Source organism: Staurois parvus, unplaced genomic scaffold, assembly GCF_062004578.1.
Source record: "Staurois parvus isolate SC_StPar_1 unplaced genomic scaffold, SC_StPar_1.0 ptg000151l, whole genome shotgun sequence".
Taxonomy (NCBI): Eukaryota; Metazoa; Chordata; class Amphibia; order Anura; family Ranidae; genus Staurois; species Staurois parvus.
This window is the reverse complement of record NW_028317947.1, coordinates 18,904,615-18,929,043: the sequence shown is the minus strand read 5'-3', so window position 1 is coordinate 18,929,043 and position 24,429 is coordinate 18,904,615. Positions and strand designations below refer to the sequence as shown.

The 24,429-nt window shown below is 45.2% G+C and overlaps 1 protein-coding gene and 1 long non-coding RNA gene across 2 annotated transcripts in view; both read right to left on the bottom strand.

The window, feature by feature from the left end:
* The window catches only part of LOC149464577 (uncharacterized), a 91,380-nt gene that overhangs the window by 61,008 nt on the left and 5,943 nt on the right, over window positions 1-24,429 (bottom strand). The gene's annotated exons all lie outside the window — the stretch shown is intronic.
* On the bottom strand, window positions 17,205-18,787 carry HEXIM1 (HEXIM P-TEFb complex subunit 1). The gene has a single exon (XM_089674578.1). It carries the CDS (start codon window positions 18,463-18,465, stop codon window positions 17,653-17,655), a length of 813 nt encoding a protein of 270 aa, XP_089530704.1. The 5' UTR covers window positions 18,466-18,787; the 3' UTR covers window positions 17,205-17,652.

The window sequence follows — 24,429 nt, the reverse complement described above, 5'->3', positions numbered from 1 at the left end:
CTGTGTTACAGGGGCAGCTATCCGATTGGATACTGGCACCTCACGTGACTTTGGTAGCCATCTTGGGTCAGGCAGAATCTACATTAGACAATAGACCAAATGCGATTTCTCCTGCGCTCCAGGACCCAGGCTGGTGGCAAGTGGATGAAACCAAAATCAGAAGAACGACCACCAGTGTATAAAAGGTTGTGCAGCTCCAAACAAGGCTGGGGAAGCCCGACCAATACTGCAAAGTGAAACAAATAACAAGAAGCGCACCAACCTTGCGCATTACCTCAGTAACCAAAAATTTATTGATAAAGGAATGGTACTCACAAACAGCGAATAAAAAACAGGCATGTAAGTCCTCTGGGGGACTTCAGAGACAGGGAGCCAGCGTGAATCCCATCATGGGGGTAGATACTCAGTAAAGCTTTACTACATCAGTGTAGCTTTACTGAGTGTCTACCCCCATGATGGGATTCGCGCTGGCTCCCTGTCTCTGAATTCCCCCAGAGGATTTACATGCCTGTTTTTATTCGCTGTTTGAGAATCTACATTAGACTCTAGCTCCTGGTTTGGCATGCATTTTGCGTGTGGCTAGAGTAGAGACAGGTCTCCCATCTGTCCGGGACAGTGGGAAGGCCCTCAACATCCTTCCATATCTGTATTGTACAGGAAAGATGAACAGCTTTGTGGGACTGACCATAGGGAGGAACAGAGCCTTTTGGAGCGAGGATTAATTATTTCTCTAAAACCCTCTCTAACTCTAACCCAGACTAAACAAGCTTACATTGCTCACTGTAGGGGCACCTGAAAATAATAATGCTGACTGGAGATCAACTTTAAAAAAAGTGGAGGGCAGAATTTATATTTCCTACCCACCTTTTAGGGGGCATCAATTTCTCCATATCTATAGAGGTACGTGACATTTAATAGTTGAACTAGATGGCCTTTTGTCTTTTTTCAGCCAGACTAACTATGTAAGATACAATCATACAAATTTAAGCTTCATCTATAGCAGACTAAAACAAAAAAAAAAAAAACAAGCCCCCCCTAAAACCCGTATGGTTTAGGTGTCTGATTAGTGAATACGTTTGTTCTGTTTAAAGACAACTCTTTATTTTACTAGATTTTAGAGGTGGGGGAAAATGATCATTAAATGCAAGCAGAGATCACAATTGTCTTCTGCAAGAGTACAGAGAAGGGGATGGACAAACCTTTTGTAGAAGACAGAAGGAAACAAGCTTTCAGAGAGAACAGATGCAGGTCCAGAGTCAAGCTAGTGTCAAGAAAACTGGCAGCTGCTGAAAAACGTAACCCATTCCACCCACCCAACTTTCCAGTGCACAGCAGCTCAACATGCTTCAAGATAGTACTGCTCTCTCTATGGATTTCACATATGTAGCAATGATTATGCCAATTGTCTCAGGAAAATAAACCAATTTTCAAGTATTCTACCTAAATATCGAAAGCCGTATAAAATAAAGTTCTCGTTTTTGTCAGTGATTTTGAATGATAGGCTTCAAAGACCCTGTTAAGGCATACAATACTTTTTTGGGCCCAGTCTTCTAAAATAGAAAAAAAATATTAATAAAGGATTATGCAGGACAGTAGGGATGCACCAGTTGAGATGGAAGCACCAAAGCACCCAGCATACACACAATGTAATGCCCTGACATCATGTCTGCATCACTGTGTATGGTGGGCTAAATATCTCTGGGAGATGATCTGAAGAGGAACCCATGTGTCATGTGACCAGCCTAAAGACTGTTGAAAAACATAAGTACAGTGCCTTGAAAAAGTATTCATACCCCTTGACGTTTTCCACATTCTGTCATGTTACAACCAAAAACGTAAATTTTATTGGGATTTTATGTGATAGACCAACACAAAGTGGAACATAATTGTGAAGTGGAAGGAAAATGAGAAATGATTTTCAGAATTTTTTACAAAATAAGATATCTGAAAAGGGTGGCATGCATTTGTATTCAGCCCCCTTTACTCTGGTACCCCTAACTAAAATCTAGTGGAACCAATTGCCTTCAGAAGTCACCTAATTAGTAAATAGAGTCCACCTGTGTGTAATTTAATCTCAGTATAAATACAGCTGTTCTGTGAAGTCCTCAGAGGTTTGTTAGAGAACATTAGTGAACAAACAGCATCATGAAGGCCAAGGAAACCACTAGGCAGGTCAGGGATAAAGTTGTGGAGAAGCAGGGTTAGGTTATAAAAAATAAAAAATGATCGCAAGCTCTGAACATGTTACGGAGCACTGTTCAATCCATCATTCGAAAATGGAAAGAGTATGGCACAACTGCAAACCTACCAAGACATGGCCGTCCACCTAAACGGACAGGCCGAGCAAGGAGAGCATTAATCAGAGAAGCAGCCCAGAGGCCCATGGGAACTCTGGAGGAGCTGCAGAGATCCACAGCTCAGGTGGGAGAATCTGTCCACAGGACAACTATTAGTCGTGCACTCCACAAATCTAGCCTTTATGGAAGAGCGGCAAGAAGAAAGCCATTGTTTAAAGAAAGCCATAAGAAGCATCGTTTGCAGTTTGTGAGAAGCCATGTGAGGGACACAGAAAACATGTGGAAGAAGGTACTCTGGTCAGATGAGACCAAAAACGGTATGTGTGGAAAACACTGCACATCACCCTGAACACTATCCCCACTGTGAAACATGGTGGTGGCAGCATTACGCTGTGGGGATGCTTTTCTTCAGCAGGGACAGGGAAGCTGGTCAGAGTTGATGGGAAGATGGATGGAGCCAAATACAGGGCAATCTTATAAGAAAACCTGTTAGAGTCTGCAAAAGACTTGAGACCGGGGCGGAGGTTCACCTTCCAATAGGACAACGACCCTAAACATCCAGCCAAAACTACAATGGAACGGTTTATATCAAAGCATATTCATGGATTAGAATGGCCCAGTCAAAGTCCAGACCTAAATCCAATGGAGAATCTGTGGCAAGATTTGAAAATTGCTGTTCACAGACGCTCACCATCCAATCTGACAGAACTTGAGCTATTTTGCAAAGAAGAATGGGCAAAAATGTCCCTCTCTAGATGTGCAAAGCTGGTAGAGACATCCCCAAAAAGACTTGCAGCTGTAATTGCAGTGAAAGGGGGTCCTACAAAGTATTTGACTCCAGGGAGCTGAAAACAAATGCACATTTTTCACATTTGTGAACATTTTTGAAAACCATTTATCATTTTCCCTCCACTCCAGAATTCTGTGCCACTTTGTGTTGGTCTATCACATAAAATTCCAATAAAATACATTTATGTTTTTGGTTGAAACATGACAAAATGTGGAAAATTTCAACAGGTATGAATACTTTATCATAGCACTGTACATATAAAAAAGGGGGAAAAAAAAAAAAAAAAAAAAGCAGAAAAATGCACACAATGTGGTGGGGGGGCTCATTGACCCTAGGTTTGAACCTTTTTTATGTTTCACTGGTTATTCTGGTTACTATTGCTTGGTATTAAGCTTCCATCAGATAAATTATAGTCTGGTTGACCATGTTTGGGTCTGTTGTCTAAGGTCTATGTCCATTTTAGGCTTAATTGAACAAGCTGAAGTTAGAAGCCGATTGGCTACCATGCATGGCTGCACCAGATTTTGAGTGCATTGGTTTTAAGAAATCTTCCCTTAGGCGTGACAATTAGGCCTAGGTTTGGCAATTTTGGAACCTCCCTTAGGAATTCTGCCTTTATTCAGCATTATCATATCAATAGTATGATCCTCACCTCTGCAGCCCCAGCAGGAAAAATTTACCACTTTCCTCACAGTAGCATGTCATAAATTAGGCTTCCGTGTGGTCCAAACTGCCAAAACTGCACAATGCAAACATCAAACAGGCATGGTGGAAAATCCAGTCCTGCAATGACCCGTGTGTCAGTAGAGCATGCACTGTTTGACAGCTTCTACTGTTTATCAGTTGATTAATCTCGCTGCGATCATGGAAGCAGCAGACTGAGCCAACAAGGATTTGCATTTCCGAGAATCCAGTCTTGCATGTTTATCGATACATGGCAAGAACATTTTCTCAGTGGTCATGGCACATCACACATATGTCTACAGGTATCTATGGATAATAAGCGGTCAGTCCCGGATCGCCCCAATCACGCAATGCAACTTTTACGAGAGCCTGTGCTTTGTTCATGCAGGAATAAACATCACATTTACCTAGCTAACCTAAACTCCCTCCAGGCAGAAGTTAGATCAACTTTACATAGGGCTTTTCTTCTGTTCACCTGCCAGATCACAGAGAAGAGTAGAAGAAGTAGGAACAGAAATGTGGGGGGGGGGGGGGGGGGGGACTAGTCGTCTGTTAGGTAAAACAGTGGCCTTGCCCTGTATTCACAAAGCATGTGATCTTTGGGATGTCTAGAGCACAGATCTACTCCAATTTAATGAAATGATGGTAACAGGAATGCCTACTAAAGACTTCTGAATCAGCTACCAATGTTTAACCCCCTCGCCCTCCTGAGGATTTACCCCCCTTCCTGACCAGGCCATTGTTTTGCGTTACTTAAACTGACAATTGCACGGTCATGCAACGCTGTACCCAAGTTCAATTTATGTCCTTTCCCCCCACAAAAATAGAGCTTTTTTTGGGTGGTATTTGATCACCCTTGCGGTTTTTATTTTTTGCGCTAACAAAAAAAAAAAAAAAAGACAATTTTGAGAAAAAACAAAACAAACAAAAAAAACAACAACTATTTTTACCTTTTTGCTATTAAACATCCAGTAATAAAAAAAAAAAATCCCAATACGTGTAAATTAAGTGGTTTACGTGAAAGTTATAGCATTTACAAGGGGTAATATATATACCATGTACCAGGTCTAGGTACCTGAGCAGCCAATCATGGGTGCCATCACACAGGAGTAAGGGAAGAGAGTCACATGCTCCCTCTACCATGCAACAGCTCCAGGTACCTGAGCAGCCAATCATGGGTGCCATCACACAGGAGTACGGGAAGAGTCACATTCTCCCTCTACCATGCAACAGCTCTAGGTACCTGAGCAGCCAATCATGGGTGCCATCACACAGCCATAAGGGAAGAGAGTCACATGCTCCTTCTACCATGCAACAGCTCTAGGTACCTGAGCAGCCAATCATGGGTGCCATCACACAGGAGTAAGGGAAGAGAGTCACATGCTCCCTCTACCATGCAACAGCTCTAGGTACCTGAGCAGCCAATCATGGGTGCCATCACACAGGAGTAAGGGAAGAGAGTCACATGCTTCCTCTACCATGCAACAGCTCTAGGTACCTGAGCAGCCAATCATGGGTGCCATCACACAGGAGGAAGACAAGCAAGTCACACTTCTAATACCAGCTAGAGCTAAGCGCCTGAGCAGCCAATCATCTCGCACTGTCATATAGGAAGCTAGTCACATGCTCCCCATACCAATAGTTACATGTACTTCTCATCTATCTTGGTGGCAGAATAATAGGCTGCTGGGTGAGGAAGGAAACGACAGACAATTCATTACCATCTCCTTTCCAGTGATAGGACATCCACAAGCTCTCAGAGCTACCACCATCTTCTTCCACGTTCTTCTTCGCCCTTAGTGACATAACTCTCAGGCATGCATACGGGAGTTCATTTATCCCGGCACCAAGGCATGCTGAGATTGTACACTCAGTTACACATGCGCAATCAAGTGTTCAATCCGTAGAGACTTGCTAGCAGACGTTAAGAAGCTCTTCTAACAGAAGAGACATACAGTTGTGTTCTGCAATAAAAAGCCTACCATGGTCAAAGAACAGGTTTATATCAATGTGATCCCAGGTAAAGCCCAGCTTAAGCATACCTCTGGATTTGGCATGTATCATCAAATTATAACTCAAGTGGACTTTTAGGAGGATAGATGTGTAATAACCAATCATTGAAATCTTTATAATCAACATATTTCTATAAAAAATTTCAACCATTGTTTAAAAAGTGGGATTTTCATCTGTGAAATGATCTCTCCTCTGGTTCCTTCCCCATGCTCATTTATAGATTTATTGTCATTGTAAAATATATTTTATTCTCTGTACAACCCTCCTCTTCATGATTCTTTGCCTAGGTGAAGAGGACAGATGGGACACCCCTGCGATGTTCACGTCACACATCCCTGGAGGCAGTATATCAGTGGACAAAAGTAGCACACAATTTTTAACCATTGCATGCAAGACATTGCAAAGCTTTGCCAAAGACCTAAGAGGGACCTGCGGCATGGCTTCCCACATGCGGGATAGAAACCCAAAAAGAGGACTTTCAAAATGGCAGAGCAGCATAAAGGAGAACTCCAGGTGCAAGAGAATCAATGATGGAATCCACAGATTATATACTGTACCTATCTCCATATATCCCATTAATACCCAAGGCCAAACGTTATTAACCTTAAAACCTAATTTTACCTAGGTAGGGAGAAGTTCCTACAGCTTTCATTGAAATACCTTAAAAAAACAGGAAAATGTGTTGCACTGCTGAGAAATAAATCAATACATGTTTCTGTGTATTAAGCGAAACACCATCCAAAATTTCTTCACATAAAAAGAATCATAAATAAACCAACATTCGTGTATATATAGTCTATAAAGATGTACACAATAGTCCCCACAAATACTTCTACTCCAATCTGAAAGGTAAATCAACAGTCTCAATCTTAATGATCTCAAAGCCACATGGAAGCCAACATAGTGTAGTACATTAAAAACAGTGGGGAAAATAATTATTTGATCCCCTTCAGCTTGTGTAAGTTCGCCCACTTACAAAGAAATGAAGGGTCTATCTTTTTTTTATCATTGGTGCATTTAGTTCAGTGAGTAAAATAAGTATTTTATACCCAAGTAAAACATGATTTAGTACTTGGTGGAGAAATCTTTGTTGGCAGAGAGGCAAGGTGTTTCTTGTAGTTGGTTACCAGGTTTGCACACGTATCAGGAGGGATTTTGGTCCACTCTTCTTTACAGATCTTCTCTAAATTCTTAAGGTTTCTTGGCAACTCAAAGTTTCAGCTCCTATAGGATTAAGGACTGGAGACTGGCTAGGCCACTCCATGACTTTAAGTGTGCTTCTTCTTGAGCCTCTCCTTTGTTGCCTTGGTGGTTGGCTTGGCTCATTGTCATGCTCTATAGTAAATAGTAATAAAGTAAATAAAAGTAAAGTGGGGACTTTTTATGCGTTTTCCTTTATGTTCAGCTGCTGTTACTGTTGTTGAGCGCTTACTATATATTTTATTATCCTCTAAATAAAAGTAAAGTCAGGATATAACTCAATATGCAGTCGATGCTATGAATAGTGGCAGTAAGCGTATCCTTTATGGTGCTCCAAGCAAATGATAAAAGTATGTGCTTACCAGAAGCGCATAGATTATGCCCATTGATATATCCAAAAACAGGAGCATCAGGGTATGCATCTGGGGCATCAGTCTCCTAATGGGCAGCTCTACAGTAACTGGGTGATGTCTGTTCCAGAGGACTCCTTTAAGGATCAGCAGGGTCAGCCACCTGATTACAGGAATTCCCCTTTTCTGGATGGTGAAGAACTTCCCAGGGTCTGCATACTTAAAGGCTCCATAAAGAAGTCATAAGAAAAGTGCCCATAGCGTAATATTGCCAAAGAATATTAAATTTATTAAGTACACAAATTTCCAATAAAATAGGTACACTGACCAGTAGTTAAGATGGCCACCGGACCTGCATGTGGCTCTGGTGGCTAAACATCACAGCGTGTTGATTCCTCATTGTCGTGCTCGAAGACCCATCCACAGTGTTCTGGTTGAGGGAAGAAGGTTCTCATCCAAGATTTTACAATATATGGCCCCATCCATTGGCCCCTCAATATGCCAAAGTCTACCTGTACCTTTAGCAGAGAAACAGCCCCAAAGCATGTTTCCACCTCCATGCTTGACTGTAGGGATGGTGTTCTTAGGGTCATAGTCAGCATTTTTGCTATCTCTGAACACGGCCAGTCGAGTTAATGCCAAAGCGCTCAATTTTGGTCTCATCGTACCACATTTTCTCCTAATCCTTTGCTGAATCATTTAGAAGTTCATTGGCAAACATCAGATGGGCCTGTACATGTGCCTTCTTGAGTAAGGGGACCTTGCGGGATCTGCAGGATTTCAATCCATGGCAGCATATGGTTACTAATGGTTTGTTTAGTGACTGTAGTCCCAACTGCCTTGAGATTATTCTGAACTGATCCCTAACTTTTCTCATCATCATCCTTACCCCATGAGGCAAAATCTTGCACGGAGTCCCAGACCGAGGGCGATTGATAGTTATTTTTAATTTCTTCCATTTGCGAATAACAGTTGTCTTAGCCTTGTGCAGGTCTACAATCTTGACCTTGACATCCTTTGACAGCTGCTTGGTCATTTGCCCATGGTGGTGAGGTTTGAATGGAAGAAGAGGATTCTGTGGACAGGTGTCTTTTTATACATATAATGAGTTGTTGTTGGAAGCACCTTCTTAAAATTGACAGGACTAATCTGTGTACCACATGAGCACATCACCAGTCTGTGGGAGCCAGAATCATTGTTGTTTGGTAGGGGATCAAATACTTAATTTACTCATTGAAGTGTAACTCAATTTATAACATTTGTATCAAGTATTTTTGGGTTGATTTTCTGTCACTATCATTTAAAATACACCTATGAGAAAAGTTATAGACCCTTCATTTCCTTGTAAGTGGGAAACTTACAAAAGCTGCAGATGACCAAATAATTCCCCCCCTGAAGTTAATTAAAATTTCATTTGCATATAACATGTTAAAGCTCACATTGTACATGAAACTGACTCTGGACTAAAAGTGCATCCTGCTGCACTTCCAGTATCCTGCCTCTGACATCACCAGGCTCCTCCCTACACATATCGTCATGTATCACGTGACTTCATCAGGGACCATAACTTAAGGAACGCCGTGCATGGTCCACTGTTGTCGCCATCAGGAAATCTGCCTCAAGGAACACCATGCAGCCATTGCTGGAATGTATGGAAAAGGGATGTGGGTGTAAAGAGGTTGCAGGAGATCAGCAGCACAGAGATTTGGGGGGGGGGGGCTGAACATTAGTATTTTATAAATTAAAACAAAATAATCAATGCTTTATGATACACAGTACTTTAGCAAGCCAACATTTCATCAAATTAGGTTTTACATCTATGTTACGATTACAAAAGGGGGGAAAAAAAAAACAAAAAGAAAAAAACTTGGTAGCAGTCTGACTGGTTTAAAGACAGTCAATCACCGTACATATACAGGGGAAAAAAGTGAGCATTTCTACATAGCCGCTACCTCCGCTCATACTTCTACTTTTTCCACCTTCCTGGTGCTCCACACCACAGCAAGCAGCAGTGTTGGCGACCAGTGGCATCACTGCCTCGGTCATGTGATATTACGCAGGCTTGGTATTTGGCTGCTAGGCCTGAGCACAGGAAGAGGAGATCACATGCTCCTCCATACCTGGAAGTGCAAGCTAGTGTAGCCGGCTGCAACAGAGGCAGGAATCATTGGCAAGGCGAGCAGAAGGCCCCATTCCCATGGCTGTACTCCTATGTGCTCCATCGAGCCGGCAGCTAGAACCTTTGTAAACCGTTGTCCATAGGAAACGGAACCGACATTTATTATTATACAGTATTTATATAGCTCCAAAGGATTTGCTCAGCACTGGACAATAGCAAGGGGGACAGAACATGAGACCAGACAGAAACAATACAATACACGAGGGGCTCGAGGGCCCTGCTCCTTTGAGCTTACAATCTAGGAGGGAGGGGAAAGTGGCACAGGAGGAAATGGCTGTGGGGGATGGAGTGGTGGGAGGAGGTCAGTTGTTAGGTGAGGGTGGGGTAGGCTTCCCTGAAGAGGTGGGTTTTCAGGGTGCGCCTGAAGGGGAGGGTAGGTGACAGTCTGATGGATTGGGGTAGGGTGTTCCAGAGGATGAGGGAAGTCTTGGAGAAATCCTGCAATCGGGCGTGGGAGGAGGAGATCAGGGAGCTAGAGAGTAGGAGGTCCTGTGAGGAGCGAAGGGCACGAGTAGGGTAGTATTTGGGTATCAGGTCGGTTAGGTAGTTTGGGGCGGCGTTGTGAATGGCTTTGTAGGTCATTCACAACGCCACCCCAAACTACCTAACCCACCTGATACCCAAATACTACCCTAACCGTGCCCTTCGCTCCTCACAGGACCGCCTACTCTCTAGCTCCCTGATCTCCTCCTCCCACGCCCGATTTACAGTGTAAATGGACATTACTGACCACCACCACCGCCATGTAAATAATGTATAGCCAGCTGTGCCACAACTAATTACAGTATTGATAGCTATAGATTAGCCCTTAATTGCAGAACGACCTCTGAAGGCCTGAAGGCAGAGGCCATTCTGTGCATGCGTCGCATGTCTGACTATTCAAGGGGAGATGTAAACATCAATATAATCAGTGGCAGCAGTGCTGCTGGCTTAGTTCTTATTTTATATATTATAGGGACTTGTATAGCGCAGTTAATTTACATATATATTGTACTTTAGGGGCAGCACAGTGGCTAAATGGTTAGCACTTCCACCTGGCAGTACTAGGGTTGTTGGTTCGAATCCCAACCACGGCACCTGCCTGGAGTTTGCATGTTCTCCCTGTGCCTGCGTGGGTTTCCTCCGGATACTCCGGTTTCCTTCTACACTCCAAAAGACATGCTGGTAGGTTAATTAGATCCTGTCTAAATTGGCCCTAGTATGTATATGTATGAATATGAGTTAGGGACTGATGTGAATGTACAATATATATGTAAAGTGCTGGTTAAATTGATGGCGCTATATAAGTACCTGAAATAAATAAAATACTTTCACATCAGTCCCTGCCCTCCCAAGGAGCTTACAATCTAAAAAGTCCCTAACCCACATTCATAGATACACATACTAGGGCCAATTTAGTCAGGAGCCAATGAACCTACCAGCATCCAGGAATACCCGGAGGAAACCCACGCAGACACAGGGAGAACATGCAAACTCCAGTATGTCAGCTTTGAGCAGAAGCCACCAATAGGGTCCAAGTACACATGTAAACGGTAGCACGCTCTACAAGCGTAGATCGGAAGTACAGTCCCAAGGATGGGTTTTCCATTAGAGACACTGGTAGGAAGAGTTTAGACATCAGAGTGGGAGCTCAGCTGACAAGCTGGCCGGGGTCTGGCAGAAGAATGACAATATGGCTCCTGTCATTCACATCCATATAAAGGGAGGCTTCAACCATACACTGGGACGCCATTTGTCACGCACATCAGCCTATGGCTCACTATAGAAGGGATGTATGATTTATATCGTCCAACGCCTGGGACATGCGGTTGCAAGCGCCAGGCTTTTTTTTATTTTTAACATTAGCCCTGCTGCAGACAAGCAATTTTGCATTGAAGTCAATGGGACGTGATTTTGTATAGAAGTCAATGGCATCCCATTGTCTTCAGAACAAAAACGCCTCTCCATGACTTCATTGCACAAACCCCCCCTTTTTTTGGGCAACGTGCAGGGTCGTGGATAAAGGGGGTACCACCATTCCTCCTGTACAAGGCGCAGACTGGGTGAATCAGATGTGGGCAGGGAGGGTGATTGGCGTAGTGGGGGGGGGACCCAATTACTGGAACCGATCCCCTGTATGGCTCTCTCTGAAGCAGCTGAAAGCTGACCACCTCCTTTCCCTCCCGCTGGCTTCCAGCTGCTGCAGATAGAGCCATACAAAACGTTTACAGTGAAGAAGCATTTTGCTTGCAATGGGCAAAAAAAAAAAAAAGTATGTTAGCTGCTCCACATCTACACAAAACCATTCTGTCCTCTATGTCATAGAGAGCTCCATAAAACAAACCGAGCAGCAACAGCAGATTTGATGGGACATATTCTATGCACCTCTCATTCACTGTCAGAGGTCTATTTCTAACACATTTGTTGCACGAATGTCAGAAGCATGTGTACAATCTGAATGAAATGTGACTGTAATGTTTGTAAGAGATTAATGCCTGTATCTTCAGCTCCATCTAGTGGCCAAATAGTATAGTTTTCTTCATTTTTTTTTGTCATTTTAGAAAACTATACCGCAATTTTGGCCACTAGATGAAGTTGAAGAGCCAGGCATTAATCGCTTACAAATATTACACTCACATTTTGTCTAGCGTGCAGGAAGAAATCGGATTTTTGTGCAATGAAGGTTTACAAACAGACCTCCAAGTATAATTCTACCTTTGAACGCATAATTTCCCCCCACCATATGCATTTCAGTGCGTTCCCATTCACATCGCATACCTAAACCATTTCTTAGATTTCCAGCGGTTTCTTTGGGGGAAAAAAAAAAAGTAACGGGGGGGAGTGATCAAAACGGGAGAAGAATCTGCAGCAGCTGTGCATGACAACCAATCAGCATCTAGTTTTCATTTTTAAAGCGTAACTGAAAAAGCTGAAGATAGACACTGACCTACAACAGATAATGAGATCTGCCAGCACAGTAGACAGGGTTAATTATGACAAACAAAGCTCCCCCCTTAACATTACGTAGAGAGGGGGGAAATGCTACAGAGCCTTGCTAACCCCTTTTACTTCCAGGTCCGTACATTGTACGGACCAGACATCGGACAAGCTGTCAGATGAAGACAGTGTGGTGCTGGATTGCTCTTAAACCCGTGGTAACGGGCACCCCTGCCAAGTATCCCAGTTTCCGCTTGCCCATTGGTGGGCCCGAGTATAACGGGTGCTGCTGGGTAGAGAGGAGAGAGCTGAGCAGACATGTCCGCTTTCCTCTCCTTCTTGCTGGCCTGAAAACAACACGTACATCACTACCTGGGTCCCCCTCTCCATGTCCCTGGCCAGTACAGACATGAAAGAATGTAATGCAATGCGATCTGCAATGCATTACATTCAGTGGAGCACAGGAGAGACATCCAGATGTCTCATTAAAGAGAACCGGTCAAAAAAAAACAAAACAAAAAAAAAAAAACACCACACACACCCCCACACGACTTTGTCCCCTACATAAATGAGAAGGAAAATAATATACATATATTGGGGGGTATAAAAAAAATTGGAACTACAATCTATGCTTTCCCTAAGGTGTTTGCTTTCAAAATATATTTTAATGTTTGTGCTTCATTCAATCTTCAGAATTTTTTTGCTCTGGCAGCAAAAAAGGTTAAGGAAAAAAAAAAAAAAAAAAAAGGCACTCGTTAAGGATTGGCACCTTTGGGGAGCGGGAACCGGAATTTGACAGGTACCCGCTCCCACCTCTGGTGCGATCGCCTAAGGTGATCGGAAGCAGAAGTTATCCCCACCCCTCCCTGTAGTCTTCTGGGACATGTGACAGGTCCGAGAAGACTACGGGGCCATCCAGAAAGCGCAGCGCTACTCACGCATGCGCAGTGGGCACCCGGCTGTGAAGCTGCAAGCTATCACAGCCGGGTGCCCACACTGAAGATGGCCGCGCCAGGGAGAGAAGACGGCCGGTGAAACCAGCTGTGGTGAGGACACCGCTGGACTGAGGGACAGGTGACAGTTTTTGTAGCTGCCGACTTTTTTTTTTTTCTTCAACTGGAATTCCGCTTTAAGAAGGAATTATCCCAACTTGGCTGCAAAAGTGGAAATACACTTCAAGAAACTGAGAACAATCCTGCCAAAAGGAGAACTGTAGAGAGAAATCTACGTCACAACGCAAACACGCTAATACTCTAATATAGTGTAAATACAGACATGGCCGCCCTCTCCAATACCACATCTGCAAAAATAAACCTACCATGTTTCCCCGAAAATGACACTTTTTATTTTTTTTCCAATAAAAAACACTAGGTCTTATTTTCGGGGTAGGTATTTTTGTAATGTCCAGATGTGGACAGGGGGTGCAGAGGTGAGCTGCAGGCAGTTGTGGATGAGGGTTACTATAGAGAGGGCCGACCGATGACAGTTGCGAGCTGCAGTCAGGTGTTGCAGAGGTTACTTGACAGGTGAGTTTCAGACACGGTGCAGATATGAGCCGCAGACGGGGAATGGTGGTGAGCTGCGGCCAGGGGGTGCAGAGCTGAGCTGCGGGGGGGGGGGGGCGTGCAGAGCTGAGCTGTGGCCGGGGGGGGGGGTGCAGAGGTGGGTTGCAACTCAGCTCACCTCTGCACCCCCCCCCAGCCGCAGCTCACCTACGCACCCTGTCTACAACTCACCTGTCAATTTACCTCTGCAACACCTGACTGCAGCTCACCTTTGCACATTCCCCCTCCCTATTCACTGCTCTCATATGATTGGCTAGCTTTGCAAAACACAGCTGTCAGCAGCCGGCCCCTCTCTATAGTAACTCCCATTTCGAGTCCTATCTTCCCGCACAGCGCACCAAGCGCACTCGCTCACTGCTCCGCCTCTTCCCCACTGGCCAGCGATCACCCCCAGGACATCGACTTCCATGCATTAGGCTGCAGGAAGAGATGCCCCGCCCCTAAACACACTGCATACTGCGCCCGCAGATATCTGTTCCTTCCCTGTCCCACAGCGAGTACAGAGGTAGGGAGGTTCTGTGGGAGCGGATGGCGAGTACAGAGGTAGGGAGGTTCTGTGGGAGCGGATGGCGAGTACAGAGGTAGGGAGGTTCTGTGGGAGCGGATGGCGAGTACAGAGGTAGGGAGGTTCTGTGGGAGCGGATGGCGAGTACAGAGGTAGGGAGGTTCTGTGGGAGCGGATGGCGAGTACAGAGGTAGGGAGGTTCTGTGGGAGCGGATGGCGAGTACAGAGGTAGGGAGGTTCTGTGGGAGCGGATGGCGAGTACAGAGGTAGGGAGGTTCTGTGGGAGCGGATGGTGAGTACAGAGGTAGGGAGGTTCTGTGGGAGCGGATGGCGAGTACAGAGGTAGGGAGGTTCTGTGGGAGCGGATGGCGAGTACAGAGGTAGGGAGGTTCTGTGGGAGCGGATGGCGAGTACAGAGGTAGGGAGGTTCTGTGGGAGCGGATGGCGAGTACAGAGGTAGGGAGGTTCTGTGGGAGCGGATGGCGAGTACAGAGGTAGGGAGGTTCTGTGGGAGCAGATGGTGAGTACAGAGGTAGGGAGGTTCTGTGGGAGCGGATGGCGAGTACAGAGGTAGGGAGGTTCTGTGGGAGCAGATGGTGAGTATAGAGGTAGGGAGGTTCTGTGGGAGCAGATGGTGAGTACAGAGGTAGGGAGGTTCTGTGGGAGCAGATGGTGAGTACAGAGGTAGGGAGGTTCTGTGGGAGCGGATGGTGCGGTCACTTCAGCCATGCTTCTGTGTTTATAAGAGACAGTAGATATTGGTGTGCACAGGGCCAGTGAGGAGGTGGCAGAACGCCATTCCGCCATGTTCCAGCTGAATAAAAGCCCTGATCACAGCTAGGTCTTATTTTAGGGGAAACAGGGTATGTACTGCCACTGAACACAACATCACACTCCCATAACAAAAAGCCTGATGCAGGCTTACCAGTCAGCTGCTGACATATTTGTAAAGTGCAACGAAACAATAAATAAAATTAAAGGAAAAAAAAAATGTGAATTTTCAGATTGAGTAAGGAAGGGTTAGAACTATCAGGTTTTAATTCCTGTGTGTGGGGAAAAATGTACCCTTGCCCGGTGACAACTGTGCGTGGGGGCAGAGAAATCCAAAATTTGACAGCTGTCACCAGTACAAGAATAGAGGTTGAGTCTTCTAAAATGGAGACACCTGTCCCGGTGAATGCCAAGAGGTGATCCCTGCTCACTTCAAAAGAGATTTCCTCTCACTTCCTGCTCTGTCCAGGCAGTGAAGGGCATCTACTCATATAGAGAAAGAAAAAAAAAAAAAAAAAAAACCAAAACAAAAAAAAAAAAAAAAAAAAAAACACACATTCATTCAATAAAAACACACCTGGCAAGAGTTAACCCAGTCTCTTAAGAAAAACAAAAAGTGAGTACTGGCAGCCTGTATAACATTTCACCTTCAATTATTGCTCAGTGTCCCTGCTGGGGAGATTCCCCCTCTTTGCTCTGGATGATTACTGTCACCAACACCGAGTTATCACCATAACCGAATAAAGTGGAAATCTTCCAATGGGGACACCTGTTGTGATGAGTGTCTAAAAAGGAGGATTTCCTTCGCTGAAGATATGTCCTCCTTTCATCTTTCCCAAAATAAATAAATAAGGATTTTAACCCTTTCCCGCTCTATGAACTGAAACAGGGTAGAGGGTTATAATATATTACACAAATGTACACATTTTCCCCAAAATAACAGAAATATGCCAAAGCATATACTCTTTTCCCCATTCACACCTGAGCGCTGTACCATTACCGAAGCGAGACAACGCTCAGGATGAAGAGTCCTATTATTCCTCAAATGGGCCTGTTCACACCTGAGCATTTAGGTTGCTTGTTTAGCTTCTTTGGGGCAGAATTGCAAGTTTTTGGCCCTATAGACTTTGATGGCAGCATATGACACACATTTTTCCAGGCGTTGCCATTTTAAAAAAAAAAGTCTATGAGGCAAAAATAAACTAAAAAGTGCAGTTTTGCACCACTAAAAACTATTTTTATATATCCTGAAATTATATATATTCTCTAAATAAAAAAAAAAAAAGAATAAATTAAGAAAAAAAAAAAAAAAAATATATATATATATATATATATATATATATATATATATATATATATATATAAAAAATTTATATTAATATTATATACGTGCATGTATATCTGCTTCTGCACTACAAAAAGCAAAAAAAAAATTTATATATAATAAAGTATATTAAAATAAAAAGGGCTTGCAATTCAGCTTCTCTACTACAAAAAGGCAAACATTTTATATATAATAAAGTATATTAAAATAAAATATGTGCTTGCAATTCTGCTTCCGTAAGACAAAAAGCAAAAAAAAAAAAAAAACAAAAAACAACAAAACAGGTGAGCAGTGTCAGCCCGTTTCCTTGAATTAAAGAATTAAAAAGTGCATCTGAAGGAAATTTTTTCTCTCTTTATATATAAAAATCTATTACGTTAGTTTATAAATAATTATTAAAAGAACAACACTTTAAATAAAAATGAAATGTCTGTACATAAAAAAAATAAAAACGTCTGTACATAAAAAAAAATAAAAATAAAATAGAGAAACGTTTCAAAATTGCCTGGCTACACTCAAGTGTGAATGGGGACCCACTTAAAATGTGCAATTGTCTACGAAGGAGTTACAAAATTGCAATAATAAATAAAAAAGGTTAATAATTGCCCAGTTACTTGTCAACTTTAAACATTTATTTAAAAAAAATAAAATAAAAAGAATCAGTCTGGAAAAAAAAAATAAAAACAAAAAAACAGAAAGGGTTAAGAGGAAAGGCAAGAAAAAAAAAAAAAAAAAAAAAAAAAAAAAAAGCAGAGTGTGCAGAAGAACTTCTGATCGCTGTAACAAAAACAAAGTAGTAAGAAGTATATAGAGCTACAGACAGCAGAGCGCACCCGCCGGCCCCTCAGATCACACTCCGGTCAGTCCCCAAGTCTTTGTGCGATCTGCAGAGTCCCCAGAAGTCCGTGTGAAGACGGCGGACGGCTCTGTGCACCGCCGTCCAGATGTCCCGCTATGGGAGGGGAGCAGGTTATGGCTCTGAAGTGACAATCACAGAAGTCAGAAAAGAAATTCATTTTGTTGAAATGCTGCAGCACTGGTGCTCAGAGTCCACAGTATCAGTGCCCCGTAGGGTCAGCCACCACCTGCTCCCTCAGCAGCCGCCGGTTCTCCTCCTTGAGCTTCTCCAGCTCCATCTCCAGTTCCCGAAGCCTGGAGGGGTCGGCCTGCTGGGACCTCAGGCGGTTGTTCTCCTCCTCCATGCGGCTCAGGCACTTCTCCAGCTCCATGTACTCCCGGATCAGCTCCTGCTTGCTCATGTCCTGCAGGCTCTCCACGTGGTACTTCTCGTAGGTCTCAGAAAAGTCCTTCTGCAGGAACTCAGAGCCGTCGTCGCTGGCCATGCCGTCGCTGCCCGTGCCATCCTCCTCCTCGTCCTCCTCTGTGCTGTCCGAGTTGACGTGGAGGGGCGGCAGGGCAACGGGGGCTCGACGGGGTGGCGGGCACAGGTCGGGCTCCTCCAGGTCGTGGTCCTCCATCAGGAACTGAGTGGTGTTATAAGGGGCCACCGGCTGGCCCTTGGCGAACATCTCGGCCCTTATCCTGGACGCTCGCTGCGACTCCCTCTCTTCCACACGCTTCTTTTCCTCCCAGGTGAGCTTGCTGTACGGCTTCCAGGCGCGTTTCTTCTTGGAGGGCAGCCGGCGGTGCCGCTTCCTGCCCAGCTCCCTCCAGGACTCCCCCGGCTCATGGCTGTCGCCCTCCTCTGGTTCAGGGCAGGATGGGGAGGAGGGGTGGTTCATCATCCTTGGGCACTCCCCCATCTCCTCCTCTGGGGGCCACCCACTCTCTTCTTGGCTGCCCAGCAGGGTTTCCCCACTTGCCAAACTTTCGCAGGGCAGGCTTGGCTCCTGAACTCCCACTTCTGCCATGGCAGCGCACCCCCCTCTCTTGGAAATGGAACAGTCTCTCTCAAGCCTCGCAGGTGCACCCGGACCAGACCACTGAAGTCACGGGGGGGGGTGTGAGTGTTGGGGGAGATGTCACTTGGCTTTGCAGCGTGTCAGTGTGGACTTTCAGGCAGCAAGCTTTCCCTTCTCCACAGCTGCTTCAGCACTGCCCCCAGCTGGCGGCTTCCTGCCGCTGCACACACACAACAGCCAAAGCCCCCGCCTCCCTCTTCTTCCTCCTCCCCCTACCAGCTCTCTCCGCGACTCCTCAACTTACACACTCGCCAACCAACCTCCAACTGCCTCTGCCCAGCCTGGGACGCCGCCTTTTATACTGAATCCGGCCCCCTGTCACCGGCGCAAGCGCAATCCACCCCGCGCAGGGGGCTTCTGGGACCTGTAGTCCGCCCAACTTACCCTCAACGAGGCAATCAGCGCAGGTTTGGACTACCACTCCCACAAACCCTGAAACGTCACGGGCGCGGCAGCCAATGGGCGCCAGTCGCTCCGGCGCGGCCCCCCGCGCATTCCCATTGGATAAAGGGGAAACGGGTTGTTGCTAAGCTAGGGCCGGGACGCTATTGGTTGGGCCGCACGTCCGTTTACAGCACGAGAGCCAACGGGAGGGCGTGGGCTGTACCACTTTTACGCCCCAGGGGGTGTCACGGAATATTTGTACATTAACGGTCGTTTTCATGAACGGACGGTGCGCTAACATAAAGCGGACTAGTTCGGGTACGTTACGGTTCTGTGGAAATGTAAATAACAAACGCGGTTCGTGTTCAGTCGTGTGGTCTGTGCTATACACCCCTCAATCGGACCGACCCAAGCAGAGAGAGGCAAAGTAGTTCCCGTTCATCTCTGCGTATTCGGCCGCGCGTTATAATTGCAGGCAATGCGTTCCTACAAAATGCTTCTCCGGTACAGTAGGACGCCGTCCCGCTTACAAGGAAGGCTGAAAAAACCTCGCCTGACCCTCCGAGTAGAAGCTGGCGGAAGGACACACACTACATCTTGTATCATTGCATGTGTGGATCACTCCGCGCGGCCTCTTGTAAACATAGGCCGAAAGAAGTGCCGCCTTAAAGCGGAAATGACTGAACGTTGAGTCCAGGAGGAAGTGTGTGTGTGTAGGCCTGCACATGGTCCACAAACGTCACTGGATCGTTCGATTACATTTATCACGGTGGAATATTCCTCTAAAACACAAAATGGATTCTAGAGATTTACAAAAATAAATAAAGCAGTTCTGCAAGGCGTCCAATCAGCTTCTAGCTTCAGCTTGTTCAGTAAAGCATTAAAATGAAAGCTAGAAGCTGATTGGTTGCCATGTATTGCTGCTCCAGACTTAGAACATTCTCTTCAAACCAGCCAAATACATTCGAGGGCGGCTCCTGCTCTCTGTGTGGAAGCAGTGGTCTCTCCGCAGAGGTCAGACAACCCTCAGCCTTCCCAAGTCAGACCCATAGCTCTGCCATCAGCAAAAACACATGCTGATTGTCGATGAGAGGGGGGATTTTTGCAGAGAGTATGCTGGCAGGAGATAGGCTTTTCTACGTATCCTGTGGCTGCCTTATGATCCCTGAGGCTTGCTTTACACGTGTTTTATTGCTTTTTGTATTGTGTTTTTACACACGCATTTGTATTTGTTAAAAGTGGAAGATGTTTTGTTGCTGGGCAGAAGAAAAAAAAAAAAGAATGCAGCAAAAACACACAATAGTGGACCTTTCCGGGACCCATGACCAACCTATGGGCTAAGCTGCCCCACATGAGAAGGACATCCCCAGCTGCCTGCTGCTGAAACAATTCCCAGGAGGCTGCGGGGCAATCGTGCATGCACCAAGGGCACACTATCAGGGGGCGGCTGTCCTCTCCTGTGCCTTGTAGCCAGCTCCCCTGATGACACCCATGGGCTGCGTCTACAAGGGATTGTCTGAAAGAACTAGAAGTGACAGCCGGCCCCGTGATGACAGAAGGGAGGAAAATGGCAGCGCAGGACCTGGTGTACAGCAGTGGACTGTAGCAGCAGATCGCTGCATTAGCTGGGTGGGCAAGTGTTGTTTATTAAAAGTGTTACTAAACCCAGGACCCGGCGTTCACTATATCCACTCTCCATGAACCCTGCGTTCACTACATCTGCGCTCCCCGGGTCCTGCGTTCACTACATCCACTCTCCCCAAACCCTGTGCACACTACATCCGCGCTCCCCGGGCCCTGCGCTCACTACATCCGCTCTCCCCGAACCCTGCATTCACTACATCCGTTCTCCCCGAACCCTGCGAAATCTACATCCGCTCTCCCAGGACTCTGCGAAATCTACATCCGCTCTCCCAGGACCCGGCGCTCACTATATCCGCTCTCCCCGGACCCGGCGCTCACTATATCCGCTCTCCCCGGACCCGGCGCTCACTATATCCGCTCTCCCCGGACCCGGCGCTCACTATATCCGCTCTCCCCGGACCCGGCGCTCACTATATCCGCTCTCCCCGGACCCGGCGCTCACTATATCCGCTCTCCCCGGACCCGGCGCTCACTATATCCGCTCTCCCCGGACCCGGCGCTCACTATATCCGCTCTCCCCGGACCCGGAGCTCACTATATCCGCTCTCCCCGGACCCTGCATTCACTAGATCCGCTCTCCCAGGACCCTGCATTCACTATATCCGCTCTCCCAGGACCCTGCATTCACTATATCCGCTCTCCCAGGACCCTGCATTCACTATATCCGCTCTCCCAGGACCCTGCATTCACTATATCCGCTCTCCCAGGACCCGGCGCTCACAGATTTTACAATTCTATAATTTCCTTTACTGGAATCAGTCATCGGACACAGGATAGTGGACACACCGTATTAAAAACAAGACAGTGGGTCCAAGGCTCCATGCACACGGGATGTTTTGATAATGCTGGTAACGTTAGCTGTGTAAAGTCTTTTTAGCGGTTTTGCATTAGCGTTAAGCCACGTTTTCCTGTGTTTTTCCACGTTTGCAGTTTTTGGCGTTTTTTTGGTCAAAAAAGTCCAAAAACGCCGGTTTGCAGTGTTTTTCAACGTTAGAGCATTTTTACAGCTAAAAAGCTCCTCTAGAAACCCACTAGTCCTGGGGGAGGGGGGGTTAGCCAAAAAACGTTGAGTACCATCTGTGTGTGCATGGACACATAGGATAACATGCTGGGGGAGGGGGGGTTTGCTGACTGTAGAAAAAAACGTCAAAAGCCAAAAACAGCCGCTGTAAAAACATCCAGTGTGTATTAGGGCTAACCCTTCTAGACTTTATCCTGAACCCTGCATACACTTTAAAGGCTAAAGTTCACCTTTTCCCCCCTAAATTCCAGCTCCCCTATGTACCAATACACAGTACCATTAATGTACCTCAGTTGCAGAAAAATAAAAGCTTTCTTTGATTTGGAGAACAAGGCCTTACCTTAGCCCTTGCTGTATTTCTTAGAAAGATTCATCACTTCCTGGGATGTAGATTTAGGACAGAGAAACCAGTAAGACACAGGAAGGAGTTCATCAGCTGATCTTATTAGCACACATCTGTGGCAGCATATCACCGCCACCCACTTCCACAGGTGCATGGTTTCCCAATTAATCAGTGATCACTGTTCTCTCTAAATACACAGGAATACTTTTTTTTATCTATTTTTAACCACTTGCCCTCCAGAGGATTAAGCCCCTGGTCACATCGGGTGCAACTTGGCATGCGATTTGCATGCCCTGCGACTTGCAAATTGTATGCCAAATCGCACTTATTGTCCGACTTGGTCAGAGCTTCACCGATTTCTAAAGTGGTGCATGCACTACTGTTGCGATTTTGCATAGACATCTGTGTCAGATGTCTTACAAATCACAATGAAATCGGCAGGTCACCTGTAAGTCACAACGCATGGATATAATAGAAATGTTCTCCAACCCATGGATGTAATAGAAATGTTCTCCAACGCATGGATATAATAGAAATGTTCTACAACCCATGGATGTAATAGAAATGTTCTCCAACGCATGGCTAGAATAGAAATGTTCCCCAACGCATGGATATAATAGAAATATTCCCCAACGCATGGATATAATAGAAATGTTCTTCACTGCATGGATATAATAGAAATGTTCTTCACTGCATGGATATAATAGAAATGTTCTTCACTGCATGGATATAATAGAAATGTTCCCCAACGCATGGATACAATAGAAATGTTCTTCACTGCATGGATATAATAGAAATGTTCTCCAACGCATGGATAGAATAGAAATGTTCTATAATGCATGGATAGAATAGAAATGTTCTCCAACGCATGGGTAGAATAGAAATGTTCTCCAACGCATGGGTAGAATAGAAATGTTCTTCACTGCATGGCTAAAATAGAAATGTTCCCCAACGCATGGATATAATAGAAATGTTCTTCACTGCATGGATAGAATAGAAATGTTCTCCAACGCATGGCTAAAATAGAAATGTTCTCCAACGCATGGATATAATAGAAATGTTCTCCAACGCATGGATATAATAGAAATGTTCTCCAACGCATGGATATAATAGAAATGTTCTCCAACGCATGGATATAATAGAAATGTTCTCCAACGCATGGATATAATAGAAATGTTCTCCAACGCATGGGTAGAATAGAAATGTTCTTCACTGCATGGCTAAAATAGAAATGTTCCCCAACGCATGGATATAATAGAAATGTTCTTCACTGCATGGATAGAATAGAAATGTTCTCCAACGCATGGCTAAAATAGAAATGTTCTTCACTGCATGGATAGAATAGAAATGTTCTCCAACGCATGGATATAATAGAAATGTTCTCCAACGCATGGATATAATAGAAATGTTCTCCAACGCATGGATATAATAGAAATGTTCTCCAACGCATGGATATAATAGAAATGTTCTCCAACGCATGGATATAACTGCCTGTGTGAACGTGGCCCATTTTACTGGACTCCTCATTTTACATAGTTTTGTGGATACAAAACAAGGTCTTCCAATCTGATTGTACAGTATATGGACAGCTTTACATGCAGAGAAATTGATGTTCTAAAATGACACATACAGACATTCCCCGAGGCAACATGACAGAGCCGCAGGGTGCGTCCATATATCACTGCACCCCGTACTGGTAAAGCATGACCTTCCCCGTACACTGCATGGAAAATAACGAGGACATCGCCAGATGGGGGGGAAAAAAAAAATCACTCTGCTAGAAAGAAGCCGAAGATTGTCTGCGGATCACCCATCGTTTTATCACCGGCCTGGAAGAGACACGAGGACGAGATCTCCTTCCAAAAACGACATCTGGGATCACCTGGATGGTCCTGTTTGTAAGAAGCCCATGAATAAACAGCCAGAGGACATAACGACTGGGAACACCGGAGAACACAAGGATGCAAATCAGTCTCCAGGGCTGGAATGTGACAGTTAGACCCGGCCATTGTGTGCAACCTGCCCGCCAACACCGACTATTAGCAGCACCCACAATGTAAATCTCTTGATGCTGATAAGGAGGAAATTATCTGGTACAAAGTAAAGACAGACAATTGTCACCAGAACATCATCCAATGGAGACGTTTGTTTTGGTGACAACTCAGGCCAGGTCATACAAGTACAGATTTAGCGTGTTCAGCCCATGGATGGAGAAATCAAAACCCAATGGATGGACCAATCACCCACAATGTTAATCTCTTGATGCTGAACAGGAGGAAATTATCTGTTACAAAGTAAAGACAGACAATTGTCACCAGAACATCATCCAATGGAGACCTTTGTTTTGGTGACAACTCAGGCCAGGTCATACAAGTACAGATTTAGCGTGTTCAGCCCATGGATGGAGAAATCAAAACCCAATGGATGGACCAATCACCCACAATGTTAATCTCTTGATGCTGAACAGGAGGAAATTATCTGTTACAAAGTAAAGACAGACAATTGTCACCAGAACATCATC